Source organism: Sarcophilus harrisii, chromosome 4, assembly GCF_902635505.1.
Source record: "Sarcophilus harrisii chromosome 4, mSarHar1.11, whole genome shotgun sequence".
NCBI lineage: Eukaryota > Metazoa > Chordata > Mammalia > Dasyuromorphia > Dasyuridae > Sarcophilus > Sarcophilus harrisii.
Window position 1 is genome coordinate 258,276,533 of NC_045429.1, and position 15,839 is coordinate 258,292,371.

The window sequence follows — 15,839 nt, forward strand, 5'->3', positions numbered from 1 at the left end:
GATAGCAAAAGGATAGTTGAAGAGTAGTCCCAGGTGAAGTCAGTATAATTGAGGTAGCATAATGGAGTCAGTTGACATGTTTATGTGACTTTCTAGGAACACATGGCTGGCACCCAGTAAGAATGGAGAAGGACAATGATGGGATTTAAAATTGTCAGGAAGGGTGTGCCAGAAGAACAAGATCTGAACAGATTTCAAGAGTTTCTGGTAAAATAGTGTGACTCACTAATCTTAGCCCAGGTTTGGTGAAAAATTAAAGGAAGACAAAATTATCCTAGTGGTCTATTAGACATGGAGGATTCACAACAACAGAAGTCAGTCATGAGGAGGATAAAGAGAAAGTTTAATAGTAATGAAAAGGTGAGAGAGGTGGAAAGACAGTGATGTGTTTAAAGGCAAGGATTTCAGAGTTCAAGTTATAGGAGGTAGAAAAGTTCTAAGTAAGGGGAGGTTTTCAAGTGGTTATTTATTTGTGGGTAATAGGAATAGAATAGAGAATATGGCAGCTGGAGGTAAGGATATACAGAAACTGTGATGGAAAGATGTTTGAATGGTTATAAACATAGTCATTGAAATCCTGAAGGATGCTTTCAGTGATGGGATAGAGAGGATATAAGTCTAGGGATGGAGTTATCCTCTTAAAAATTTATTTAAAATTTTTATTTTCAGTTCTACATTCTTTTTTTCCCCATTTCTCAGCCCTCCAGCCACTAAGAAAGTAAGAAAGATGATGCTCATTGTACATATGAAGTCAGTCAAATTATACTTCCACATTAGCCAGATTTTGAGAAAAAGAAGCAAGAAAACTAAAGAGAAAAAAATAATATGCTTCAATCTGTTCTCAGAGTCCATCAGTTCTCTCTTTGGACATAAATGGCATTTTTCTTCTCGACTCCTATGGAATTGTCAGAAATAATTGTATTGATCAGAATAGCTACATGTTTCACCATTGATCTTTCTACAATATTACTATTACTGTGTACAATGTTTTCTGGGTCCTGCTCACTTCATTCTGTATCAGCTCATAGAAATCTTTCCAGGTTTTTCTGAAATCATGGGGATGGAGTTATCAAAGGAGGTGGGGTAGTGTCTAGTAGGTTAATAGATGACCATAAAAAAGATGTGGAGATAAATGGTAGAAACTAAAAGAAATACAAAACGTGTCACTGCTTTAAGTCTAGTTTTTAAGGTTAATAATTTTTTCCTCCCTCTTTTTCTACTTTATAACCAGGAAACTTAATACAAGTCCATGGCTGGATTATTACTGGAAGGACTGAAACCTTTGATAATGATGTTGAATACATTGATAGGTAGGTGTGTGTGTGTGTGTGTGTGTGTGTGTGTGTGTATGTGTGTGTGTGTGTTTTCAAAGGGGGACACATGGTTTTGGAGACTGGTTTCTTTGACAACAATAAATTGAAAGCAGTTGGCACAGAATTGCTATTTTCTTCTTTGCACTTTATGTTCTCTAGTGAGTTGGGCTTCAGCAAACTTTGTTAATGTAATTGCAACTGGTCGATTAAACGGGTCCATTTATTTACTGGCAACTAGTCACTCTGGGCTCAGTGTGAATTGCATTGTAATTCTATCAGTTGATTTTCTCCTTTAGTCTTTTTAACCCCACCACCACCATCCACTTTCCCAGGCTGAAGTGAAAGCTAAAACAATTGGGAAATTTGCAATTTAGTTATAAATGTGTTCCTTCTTGTCCTTAATTTGCACATTTAGAAGCATTATTATAATGGGGGGGGGGCGGGGGAGGGAAGGAGAATGGGAATAGGAGCAGAAAGCCTTTGAGTTGTTTATATATTTTTTTAGGATGTCATTAAAATACCCAAATTATTTTCTTCATACAAGATTTGTGTAAAGTGCAAGAGACTACACACACAGGACCAATCCTTTACATTAATACTACGATATGAGGTTCAATATCCATGGAAGCTGCCAGGTGGTTCTCTAAGTTCAGGCTGCTTCATTTAACTTTAGAGACAGAACTCATCATCTCAGCTATGTCTAGGCTATTAGCTTGATTAAACTGCATATGTGTGGATGGGACTTGATTGATACACATGTCTTTCAACTTCTATTCCCTTACCCAAGCTCCTATCCTATCAGGGGCATGGATATTCTTTATAATAATTCATAACTTATCAGCTGGCTCTAGCTCACATTCCTAAAGAATTTTAAAGATTTTCCCACTTTGGATGATTTTAAAAGGATTGCTAATTCACATATAGATTAGAAACATACAGACAGAGAGGCAGAAAGACAGAGATGGAGAGATAGTAAGACAGAGAGAGACAGACAAAGACAGTCAGACATAGAGAGAGTCTCTTCAGAGTATGAGGGATTAACTTAGGGTGCATGAACTTGATTTCTTAAATATTTTGATAAAAATACTTCTTTTTTACCTATTTAATTTCAGTATAGTTCCTTTCCTTTGTAGCCCTTTGCAATTTACTTTATATACTTAAAATCATTATTTTGAGAAGAGCTCCATAAGCTTCACCATACTGCCAAAGGGGGTCCCCCTACAGATAGGGGAGGTACAAAGTGCTGCATTTATCTTATAAGATCCCTGTAAAAGTAACTTTGTTATGGCCCTGTGATTTGGTTCTTTATATAAACCAGGAATATTGCTTATCTCCTCCTGATTTTAACTTGCATCTTTACTTAGTGCCTAATGAAAAGTGAAGAAGAAAAAAACACATCAGGTACCTTTCTCTCCCAAGGTGCTGCTTTACTGATACTGTACTTGTTTGACACAAAGTAACAATAGAATGGAAAGTCTTTGAGGGCATAAAGATTTTTTTCTATTTGTCTCCCAAGAGACTGTCACAATGCCTGCCAAATAAGAGATGCTTAATAAATACTTGTTGATGATTAGTAATTTGTTTTAGGATACCACATTGTTTTTGGGGACTCATAGCTTAATAAGGAGATGGAAAATATGTAGAGGGAGCAGAGCCGTGTAATCACATTTCTGATTTGTAGAGAATACATCCAATAGAAAGTAGGATTGATGAGGGTATGTTTCCCAGTCTATGGTACAGTTACTCATGTTTCAGATTATACAGCTCAGACTAACATCAATGTCAGTTTACTGACATTACTGATTACTATCTACTACCTACTTCTATCTTTACTTTAAAGGAACTAAGAAATAGGCTCAACACTATTCTTTGGGACAAGAGTTTACCTTCCTATAATCATGCACAATCCTATGTCCTATTAAAACAAGAAGGTTCAACCTGAAGTCCACAGGTATCTGTGAATAAATTTTTTTTGGGGGGGGGGTCTATGAACTCGGATAGGAAAAAATAACTACATCTTTATTTTCACTCAACTCTTATTGAAATCTAGTGATCATTTTCTTCAGTTATGAGTTGAAAACAAAACAAAACAAAACATGATTCTACAGAAGGGATCCAAAGGCTTCATCAGACTGTCAAGGAGTTCCATGACCCCTAAAAAGTTAAGATCTCTGTTCTAGAAGCACCAGAAAAGAGTGAATTATCAGGGAGGTCAGTTCAGTATTTATTTCAGGGAAGGCAATGGAAATCACCCAAAGCCTTATATTCTGATAACATTTTCCTTTTCTTTGCCTTTCTCACCTAGCCCAGTCATTCTTCAGGCCCAGGAAGGAAAATGGAATACACCCTGCTCTCTTGTGGACAGAGAGACTGGAAACAGGTGCATTTTATTTTTTTCCTTTTCTTGGAAAAATGTGCCCAGAGAGGCATATATTCAGGTTGGATTCTGTTATGGCTGACTCTTGAGAGTTAACTTTCAGCAGTTGCACTTTGGAAATCAGTAAAGCTACACATTAAGCCTTGATTTAACATATTGTGGCTTGTTTAAATTTAAGAAAATGTTGGGGGAAATGACAATAATGCAAATTCAACTTAAAATTGAAGTGCATATGCTCTTTCCCTCCAGAAGAGCATATTGTTAAATATAAGTATAAGTATACCTTATATACAGAGTTTGGACACACACACACACACACACACACACACACACACACATTCCTTTTTTCTAGTGTATAAAACCATGAACTTACATTTATATCATATTTTAGGGCTTATTAAGCATTTTCCATGATCTTTTTTGATCCTTATAACTTTGTTATGGGAATATAGGTATTATAACTATGATGAATGAAAAGCCTGAGAGATAGAGTTTCTGAATAATTACTAATCAATGTATTAATTAGGCTGCCTAATAAATCAACAAATTGATAGCCAATGATTTCTTTCCCTAACCAAAGACAAAGACATGAAGGGACTGAAAGTTTGAAAAGGTGGTTTGAAAAGGGAACAATTAATGAAAAAAGTCTTTAGCTTCTCCTGCTGAGAACATGGTTTGATTATGAGATTCAGTCTACTCAAGAAATCTGGACAAAGGAATCCATCTCTACATTTACATTTAAAACAGAAGTAGGGACTCCTAGTTGGGTGGAATCCTGTCCAAGATAAAGGATCACATACCCAGAAGATTAGTACAATCTCCTATATTAGCCATGCCCTTCAGACACTGACTGACTGACTTACAGGGGCTAGTCTCTGAATGAGGAAATAAAAAGACCAGATCCTAATTAATAATGGATTATTAATATAATAGAAAATAATAATTTCTCTTATGGCCTCCCACTTTAGTGATGAAGAAATAGATTTAGAGAAATAAAAGAATTTGCCCAATGTCTTATAGTTGGTAAATGATAGTATTGGTATTTAAAATTGGCTGCTCTGGCATTAAATCAAGTATTTCTTCCTTTTCCTAAATGGAATTCTGCTTTTCTGGACTAACTACTGCATTGTTTGCTGATATTTCATTTTCTCATTTCTTTATTCTCTTCACAGGTATCCAGTTGAGGAGAACTTTGGCCTAGGAACTTTGCAGTGTCGGGTAGAAGGCCACTACATTGGTCAGTTGGAAAAAAGACATTTGGTTTCAAGAGTTTTTGCCAATCTCTCCATCTTTATATGGGTAGTGTAGTGTAGTAAATGTGGTGCTAGAATCAGAAGAATGTGGGTTTGAATTCTGCTTGATATATTCTCTGTGTGATTCTGTGCAAACCAATTCATCTTTGTTAGTTTTCATTTTTCATCTATAAAATGGTGATAGGAGGCAGCTAAGTAGACCTGGAATCAGGAAGATTTGGCTGAGTTCAAATTCAGACTCAGATAATTACTTCTTGGGTGACCTTGGGCAAAGACACTTAATCCTGTCTGCCTCAGTTCTTCATCTATAAAATGGGGACACACTGGAGAAGAAAATGGCAAGCCATTCTATTATTTTTTTCAAGAAAACCCCAGGGAAACTATAATCCATGCAGTCACTAAGACTGAGACAAAACTGATTGACTGAATAACAATGAATAAAATTTTAAAATTAAAAAAAATGAATAAAAAAATAAAAAGTAACAGTACCTACTTTGAAGGGTAGTTGTGAGGACCAAATGGAATTATATGTGTAAAGTGCTTTCCAAATCTTAATGTACTATGTGCATATGCCTAGATGGTACAATGGATGGAGTGCTGGGCCTGGAGTTAGGAAGATCTGAATTAAAATCTGACCCCAGATACTTAATGATTGTGTAATCCTGAACAAGTCACTTAATCTGTTTGCCTTAGTTTCCCTAACTGTAAAATGGGGATAATAACACTTACCTTTTAGGGTTTTTGTGAGGAATAAATACGATAATATTTGTAAAGCACTTAACAGTGCTCAACACTTAGCAGGTGCTAAATACCAGCTGTTATTATTAATTTTTTGGGGGGGAAGAGACAAATCAAGATTGTGCTGCTTCCCAGAATGAGCTGTTACTCTTTTAAAAAATGTTTCTATTGTTTCTTTTTTTTTGATTATACATATACATTAATTTTTTAAATATACAAATCTTGATGAATAATGTTGAAAGAGAAAAATCAGAACAAAAGGGACAAACTATGAGAGGGGAAAAAAAACAGAAGAAAAAGGAAAAAAGTGAACCTAGTGTGTATGATTTACATTTATTTTTCATAGTTCTTTCTCTATAGGCAGATGACTTTTTCTATCCAAAGTTTATTGGGATTGCCTTAGGTCACTGAACAACTGAGAAGCACCACATCTTTCGTAGTTGATCATCACACAATCTTACTGTTACTATGTATATTGTATTCTTGGCTCAGTGTCAGTTAGTTGAAATCTTTCCAGGCCTTTCTAAAATCAGCTTATTCATCATTTCCATAGAAAAATAATATCCCATTAACTTTCTGTTACCATAACTTATTCAGCCAATTTCCAATTGATGGTTATCTACTCATGTTCTAATTCTTTGCCACTGCAAAAAGAGTCACTATAAACAGTTTTGCACATGTGGGTCTTTTTCCTTCCTTTATAATTTCCTTGGGATACAGACCCAGTAGTAGCACTGCTGGATCAAATGGTATTGTAGTATTATACCCTTTAGGCATAGTTGCAAATTGCTCTTCAGAATGGTTTGGTTAAGTCACAACTTCATGATCTAGAAAGTATTTATGGTCCTAATTAATTAGTCTACTTGTCTTTGCTATTTCTAGGAAAAGTTTTCTGTTGTTATTGAGTTTTGTCCAACTCTTTGTATCATCTTGGTAGAAATAATGGAGTAGTTTTCCATTTTCATCTCCAGCTCATTTTTGAGTTAAATGACTGGCCCAGGGTCACACAGCTAATAGGTTCTAAGGCCAAATTGGAATTCAGAAAGATGCATCTTCTTGATTTCAAACTGGACATTCTATTTACTATGTCATCTGATTGCCCTAAGAAAAGTTTGGATTTAGGTAATGTTTTTCTGTTTTCTCAAGTACTTGAATCTAGGATAGTAATTTCTAACTCTATAATCTATTTCAGACTTGTGCTAAATATCATTTCCCCCCTGCCCAACAGGTTCACAGAATGTTAGCTTCTCCATATTTAACAAAGGAAGGTAAGTCTTGGGAAGCATTAAAACCTTTCTGTATTTGGGTTACATGAATGGCTTATGCTTTTGATTTGTATTTCTTTTACACTTGTATCCATAACTGGGAGATTTAGAAAAGAACTCCAAATTATTTTAAATATCCTATTCTATACTTCACAATAACAAAATGGGGGTGAGGCGGGTGATGATCCAGGGTCAGAACTAAAGAATGAATTAATGAGCAAGTAGAATTTAAGCTGACAACAAAAAGGAGGCATTGAGGCAAGAGAGATGCATCAAGGGATGCATCTACAATCTACAAATTGGCAATCTACATGTAAATCTACAAATCTACAATGGCATGGCATCTACAAATAAAAGGTGAAGGAAACAATAAGGCCTGAAATTTCAGGGAAGGAAGCTTTGAGACCCAGATAAGACTCTTTCTTATTGAAAGTTGCAGTTGGGCCCAGGTGAGACTGGAGGGACCGTGTTACTTATGGTCTGCCTCTGGAAAACATTCACCCATTGACTCTGGTTCTGCATTCTGAGGTCCATTAGAACAAATCCAATCCCTATGCCCTGAATAGGTTCTTCACATTTTTGAAGACTGTCATACTTCCTCCCCCTAGTATTCTTTTTTCCAGACTTGATACTACTAGTTCTTTCAACTAGGATACTATATAAATGCTCTTTTAAAATTTTATTCCAAAACTTGAGTTCATTTTACTTTGCTTACTGAGACTGTAAATGCCCCCAAATGAAATGGAGTTTTTGGATTAAGGAAAATAGAATTTAGATAATTCAGTGGATGCTTTGGCCCTAACTATAACTGTAACCGTATTTTCTTTTGAAGGTCAGTTGTACACAAGGATGCATGGCTGATCAGTGCCAAGCAGGAGCTTTTCTTGTTTCAGACTTACTCAGGTATGACCTTTCTTGATATATACTAATGCCTTTGCTCCTCCATCCCTGCTTTTATATCTCACCCCAAGATCTGGATCCTCTTATCCTTTGTTCAATTTATTATCTCACCATTAGATGGTGAGTATGTGCCCCAGTGCATTGTAGATGTAAATATGAATAGAATTTTCAAGGGTGGGTGGGATCACAGATTTAAAAAAGGATCTCAAAGGATATTTAGCCCAGGTTCCTCATTTTAACAGTTGATAGAAGATGTTGATATTGGTGGTTACAGCTTAAAGGAAGATAAATTAAGGATTCTGGAATGGGTATATTTAGTCTTTCCTCCTTCTTCCTGCAAGTGTATTGGGGGAAAAAGAAGAACTTATCCATGCAATAGCCCATCTTTCTTTTACTTTACTTATGAACACATTTCCAACAACTTATTTATTAATATAGACTCTGAGCTCTTACATTGCCACCTGGTGGCTAAATCCCTTATGTCATAGAAATAAATGCTGAAAGTTGGAAAATCATTTTTTAAAACTATGAATTCAAAGCCTTGCTCACCCACCTGAAGCCTACAATAGAACCCACAAATAATCTTTTCCTAACGGCCCTTATTATATCCATTATACTTTTGATTAGCTGCAAATGTTAGGAAATTTCTTTTCTTTTCTCTTTCCTTCCTCTCTTTTCTCCTTTTCCCTTTCTCTCTTCTCTCTCTTTCCCTCCCTCTTTTCCTTCCCTCCCTCCTTCCCTCCCTTCCTCTCCTCCTCCCTCCCTCCCTCTCCTCCTCCCTCCCCTCCTCCTTCCCTTCCTTCCTTCCTACCTTCCTTCCTTTGTCCAGCTTGGTAATGTCCATCTATAAATTTTTCTATGTTGATTTTCAGTCAAATGTCAATTTATCCCTGGATTCATATCCAGCCTTTCATATGGTTAGGATCTACTATAATTTGTACTTAACTGATCTCACCAAGGACCAGAATCAGTGTTACATAGTGGCATTGGAGTTTGACTAGGCTTAAGATCACTATAATTACTATCTTTATTTGAAGAAGATTTTCCAATTTTCCAAGTGTCTTCATAGATTAATGCTCATAGGATCCTTGGAATCTAATCTTATTTCTAGGATCCATAGAAGGGAAGAGATCCATTTATTCACACATGATATTTGAGAGGTATGGATAAGATCAGTTATATCTAAATTACTTCTTCAAGTTACTCTTGTGTAGAAAAGCCTTGTCTTCAAAAGGTCCTTGTTCAAATGAAAATATTTAGAGGGATTTAATAAAAAAACATCTTGAGCTATCTGGAACTTTGAATCATCCTCATTTACATTTCTCTATTCCTATGTTATTTTATATTATATACTTGAACAGTTTGTTTCCTTTATTTTTAATTTAATTGATATGAACTTTCAAAGAGAGTAAGAAGAGAGAAAAAACATTTGTGCTTGTCTTCATAAGTACAATCAGCAAAGAGATGGGTATCTTGATGCCCATATGCCTATTAGGAGGTGCTACACAGAGCTACATTTTGCTCTCAGAACCCCAAATTGTTGCTTAGAAACAATAGGATAGAATCAGATTCAGAGCTGGAAAGGACTTCAGTGATCATTTATTGTCATTTCCTCCACTCTAATTATTTCAGTCATGTCTGATTTTCTATGACCCCACTTTTTTTTTTTTTTTTGACAAAGTTACTGGAGTGCTTTACCATTTCCTTTCATCTGTTCATTTTACATATGAGGAAACTGAGGCAAACAGAGTGAAGTGACTTGCCCAGAGTTGCACAGCTAGTAAGGATCTGAATGCAGATTTGAACACAGGTCCTCCTGATTCTAAAGCTGGCACCCTATTCACTGTGCCACCTAGCTGCCCTCAAGTTTTCCTCTAATTTAATTGAGGAAACTGAAACCTTGGTAAGATGTGGATTGACTAAGGTAACATAGTAACAAACTGTGGTATTGGAATTTGAATCCAGCTTACAGGAATTTATTATCGTAATTTGGAGCTGGAAGTAAATCTCATTCTTCTTATCCAGCTCCATATTTATAGATGAAGTAACAAACCCAGTGGATTAGTGACTTCTCTGAAGTCCTCTTATTCCTCTTATTACAAATTCATTCATCTCTCTACTGTTCCTAAACTTTTGACCAATTTCCTCCATTTCTCATTGTTTTCTCTTTGTCTTTCCATGTTTGTCTTCCTTCTCTATTTCTGTTTAGAATTAGTTTTAAAAGGAGAGAGTCTATTTTCCCCCCCAGAGTCACTGTTTTGCCGACTTTCTTGATTTCCAAACACATTGCTTGGTTCTATGGTAATCCAGATCACAAAGCTGACTTTTTATGTCTTTCACAGAAATATTATCTGTGTTTCCAACAACTGGGAGCCTGGGTGGAGGAACAGACATCACCATCACAGGAGACTTCTTTGATAGTTCTGCCCAGGTTACTGTTGCAGGTAGCTAAAATACAATCATTGTCTTTCATTGTAGTGCTGTTTGGGGGTAGTGATTTCCCACCCTCCCCTTTTGATTTGGAATTCAATCTCACAAAATTTCTTGAGCATCTGTGTGCAAAGGACTTTGCTAGGGCTTGGGGATATTAAAAAATAGAAATAGAATTCCTTTCTGTCTTACAAAGCTTATAGTTCAGTAGAGGAGATCCAGGGATAAAAATAGGACTGAGATTTCACTGCTATAGGGAACTTTTCAATGAGGAAACCCCCTCTATGTGTATAGATCAGAACCTTAGTGGAAATATAATTTCATAATACCAGGTTGCTTATTGTCTTAGACAAGAGAGATGGGAGGGAGAAATGGATAGAATTTAGAACTCAAAACTTAAAAAAAAATTGTTTTAACATTGAGGAAAAATAAAAAGTGGAATGAAAATAAATTAGTTTTAAAGACTTCCTTAGAGCAGGGCTTCTTAAACTTTTTTGCACTTGTGACCCCTTTGTACCTGAGAAATTTTAATAAAATCCTGTCTTGAATATCAGCAGAGATGTTTTTGGCAGCTTTTGGGCATACTTAATATAAAGTGCTCATGTTGTATGCTCAGTCAGATCCAAGGCTGCAGTGAAGTTGCAAAATGTAACACAAGCAAGCAGTCCGACAAATATCTCTAATTCATTACATGTTTTATCTTGAATTAATTTTTGGTTGTTGCATTCAGAAACCTTTTACTTTGCCAATTTTTTTGCAACCTCTACATTCAGTTACATGACCCACTATGCAGTCATGATTACAGTTTAATGTGATGGTGTCAAGTTCAAATTGAAACAGGGACCACTAAACTGTACATATGGACCCTTTCAGGTCTCATATTAGCTTAGAAAACCATATATTATCTATATTTTATTATTTTTGTTATTGTTAAATATTTTCCACTTTCATTTTAATCTGGTTTGGGCCACACTCAAGAATATTGTTGGCCAGGTTTTTGACACTTCTGTCCTAGAGCACTGAAAAATAAAGTGATTTTTTCCAGGTTTGGCATATGAAAAGCCTGAGAGGGATAATTTTGTAATTTACAATCATTTTATGAACTATTATTAGTGAATAATTAACAAAATGTGGTCAATGGCTTTCCCTTGTAAATCAAAGATGAACTTTGGAGGCTGCTGAGAGTTTTAATACCTTATGAAGAGTGGGTATTCCCAAAAGGTAGAAATCAACTTTCTTTAGTTAATAATTAATGAGAGCATGAATAATAAAAGGTGGGCTTATCCTAATGAAGGGCGGTGGGGGGGGACATGATTTTGATTATGTCACTTTTATTCTTCTCTACCCAGACTAACCCACTCCTGGGCAATATAGACAAAGAAATATACCTTCACCCAAGTCACTTGGATCCCAGTTGGATGGAATCTTAACTAAGATTGAGAAGAAAGTTAATCCAATTTCCTCTATCAGCAATGTCCTTCACAGGGGCAAGGCTTTGAATAAAGAAAAAGGGAAAAACCCTGATTCCCCTGATATTAATTGATTATTAACATAAAAGAAAAATAAACATTTCTCTTGACAAGATTGTCACACAGCCAGTATATAACCTAGGTAAGACTTGAATCCAAGTGATCCTGAGGCCAACTATCTATCCATTAAGTCATACTGTCTTTCCAGGGCAGGAGATGTAGCCTATATAAATAAAAGATAGAATGTGGAAATGCTATCTATCTATCTATCTATCTAACTTTATGAGTACAGAACAAGAGAAAAAGATGATTTCAAGCTGAGGGGTTTGGGTCACAGGATTTTGGATTCAGAAATGCAAAAGTAAAATTTAGAGTTCACCTAATCCACAATATTTCTATTTCATAGAAACAGAAAGTAAGGCTTAAAGAATTTAGGTGACTAAATGTAACAATCTCAGGTAGTAAGTAGTAGGCAGAATATAAAGCTTTATTCCTTTACTCTAAATCCAATTTTATTTTCTCCAGACACTGTGTTTATAGAAGAGAAAGTCTTTAAACAGACCTTTTAAAATTGGATATGAATTGGACAGTTGGACAATGAATTAGATTTGGATGGTAAAAAAGGACATTTTAGCAGGAGGGAGCAAAGGTTTAAAGATAGGATGATGTAGAAAAGTGCTTTGAGGATAGGTATTTCTTTGTGTCTTTTTCCTTTTTTGACTTCTTCCTCTCCTACCAATGTTTTAGCAACTCAGGATAGTATAGTAGAAAGAATACCTGGTCAAATGTCAAGAAACTTGGTTTTTAGTCTTGGCTCTGTCCATAAAATGGGGGAATTAAAATAAATGATTTCTGGAATAATCATAATAGTTAACAATAGTTTGCTATGTACAAAGTGTTTTACAATTCTTATCCTGTTTAATCTTCATAAAAATCCTGGGAAATAGGTGCTAATTTTAGACTCATTTTACAGATAAGGAAGGTGGTACCCAGGGAGATTAAGCAAATCAACCAATGGTACCCAGGTAGTAAATAGTCAAGATGAGATTTGAACCCAGGCTCATTGACTCCAGAGCCCAAGCTCAAGATGGCTCCTCCCAATTATCATTCTTTCATTTCAGATTTTTTGATTTATTCCATTCTTCTCTCATGTTGGATTAGGTATCCCATGTGAAATCAAATACATCTCTCCAAGGAAGATTGAGTGTACCACTAGACCCCTGAAGCAGAGTACAAAACTCGCATCTCCTCAACCAGGTAAGGAAGTAGCAGTGTACCTTTTGTTATTTTCTTTAGGGGAGATCCAAGGGTAAAGAGAATATTTGAACTTTTTTGAGTTAATCTCTCAGCCATGAACTCAACAGATAATTTACTCAGATAAGTAGCACTCTGTGAAACCAAAGTTCTGAGCATGAATTCTAAGTAGGACAGCTAACTATGATTTGTTCCACAGCTATGAATTACATCCGTGATCTTGACCAGCTCTCTTACTGATTCACATGATTATGGACTAGAGAAAAAGAGAGACAATTTACCACAGCTACTAGAGATATACCTCTAAGTGTATGCTCTACTGATAGTGGATAAGCAGTCTCAAATTTATGTACAAAGAATGCTATGATTATTACCTCATTAATGTTATTTTGTTGTTCAGTCATTTTTCTGTTATGTGTTATTCTTCATGACTCTGCTTGGGGTTTTCTTGGCAGAGATACTGGAGTAGTTTGCCATTTCCTTGTCCAGCCCATTTAACATTTGAAGAAACTGAGGCAAACAGGATTATGTGATGTGCCCCAGCTCACAGAACTAGTAAATATATAAGGAAAATGAATCTTCCTGACCACAGGCCCAGCACTTTATTCACTGAGAGACTTAGTTGCTCTCATCTATATTAATAAACAATAATAATAGCTCATGTTTATATAGTGCTTTAAGGTTACAAAATGTTTTGTCTCCATTGTCTTACTTGATTAATAATAACTAGCATTCATATAGGGCTTACTATGTTACTGTGCTAAGTATTTTACATTTATTTTTTGATTTTCACAATCACTCTGTGATATAGATATTATTATTATCCCCATTTTATAGATGAAGAAACTGAAGCAAACAGAGGTTTAATCACTCAGGATCACACAACTAGTCTGAGGGAATGAATTTGATTCTCACAAAAACCCTGCCAGAGAGGTGCCATTATTATCCCCATTTTTCAGATGAGGAAATTGAGTTTTAGAGAATTTAAATGACTACCAGTCACATAGCTGAGAATCATGGGATGATAACTTGAGATTTAGATGGATTATGAAAAGTTTTCTTATATGTCCTATTTCTTTTGCAGCTGAATACCTAGAAAAGAGAAAGGACTTTAGCCAGAATCATATATGTAGTAAGCATCAACACTGGGATGTGAACTGATCCTCTTACTCTAGGGTCAGTGTAGTAGACCACACTGTCTCTTTACAAGTGTTGAGGAAGTATCTCCACTTCAAGTCTTGCACTCTATGTAACAAATACCAGGTCAGTTATAATCAAAGCCTATTAGAACGTAGAGATTGGAGCACAAGAAGAGTCATTCAAATGGCTTTCCTTCTCCTTTATGAGCAGCTGTTCTCTGCCTTGAAATGACTTTGCCATTAGTTTACTGTAAATGAAACAGGCATAAGCTGAAGAGGAAAATACAGTCTATTCCTCCATTGAGCCCTCAAAGTTTTAAAAATCCACCTTCTCATGGCTCTGAGATGAAAAGGTCAAAACTTTTCAAGTTTACCAAACCCTGTTGGAGTCCTCACTGCTGTTTCCCTTTGGGAACAACAGGCTCAGGTGTAGTTAGAAACAGGGCAGGTGGCACATCACCTGCCCCTGGATCCAGGGGAGATACCCTTGGATTCCACAACAGGGAACTAACTGCAGAGGTGCTTCCTTTTATAGTTAACAACTGGCAGGAGCTGTTGTCTCCAGAGTGCAGGGTACTTAGAGGAAATTGGCTCAGTGGGAGAAGACACCTTACTAAGGAAAGGTCATTCAGGTGTGGAAATGGCTGCAAAGCTCCTGCTTAGGGATTCCCTAGGGCCCAATTCCTCTGTATTGACTCCCATCTAAGGAAAGGAAACCACTGAAATGAGTGATTGAAAGCAACAAGTCTTGCTTGTGTAAGAAAAGAGTACTGGGTCCCTCTGTCAGTGAGTAATCCCTGTGCTGGCGGCTCGGGTAACAGTGGTATGATATGCTGAATGCAGCTGTTGAGAGGACAAGTTAACAATGTCTCTTGACTCAACAGGGGTCTGTATAGCTCTCTTGTGGGAGGACAAAACACTTTTCTTAAAGCAGGTGTCCTTAACATTTTTTTCTCTGGACCCCTTTTGGCAGTCTGGTAAAGTCTATGGACCCTTTCTCATATACTGTTTTTAATCCATTCCAATCCAACAAACATTTATTTAGCGCCCACTATGTGCTAGGCACTGTGTTAAATTCATTTTAAAAGCATAAAATAAAGTGAAATACATAAAATCAAAAATGTAATTTAAATATATGAGATATTATATAATTTATAAACAAATTATCTATATGTATAAATATACAAGCACTCCAAAGAAATATATTCTTTTCGAAGAAAAGAAATACCAAATCCTTATAAATATGATAGATAGATAAATGAATCTATCACATATATAAGAATTTTGGTTTTTTTTTCATGAGGCAGAAAAGATGGAAGGTGGAAAAAAATAATACATTTTTGATAATTGAAAAGGTAAAGTTTTATTTTTAAAATTTAGGTCCCAAGTTTAGAATCCCTGATTTGAAGTAGATTTCATAGTAGTGCCCACCTCCTTGTGCCCCTCCCCTCTTTAGGTGGTAAATGTAATCATCAAGTTTTGTTCATTTTAAAAAGCTATTTTCTGAATTGTTAATGCTCATTTGAACATGTTCCTTCTGTCCCCCCCAAAGAACCCCAAACAAAACCACACACTCAATAAATTCTAGTGACTATTACTTTCAAGACAAAATTTTCTGATGATGTTCAAAGCCCTTGATAATCTGTGTGTCCCCCTTCCCCAGACCTTTCCTGCCTTTTTACACTCCTCCCATACTCTGAT

The 15,839-nt window shown here is 36.0% G+C and overlaps 1 protein-coding gene across 1 annotated transcript in view; it reads left to right on the forward strand.

Moving 5' to 3' along the window:
* The window catches only part of PKHD1 (PKHD1 ciliary IPT domain containing fibrocystin/polyductin), a 611,151-nt gene that overhangs the window by 29,882 nt on the left and 565,430 nt on the right, over window positions 1-15,839 (forward strand). Inside the window, 7 exon segments of the mRNA XM_031964731.1 lie at window positions 1,232-1,310; window positions 3,619-3,693; window positions 4,863-4,927; window positions 6,910-6,949; window positions 7,779-7,849; window positions 10,189-10,290; window positions 12,907-13,002. Coding sequence (XP_031820591.1) covers window positions 1,232-1,310; window positions 3,619-3,693; window positions 4,863-4,927; window positions 6,910-6,949; window positions 7,779-7,849; window positions 10,189-10,290; window positions 12,907-13,002 — 528 coding nt within the window.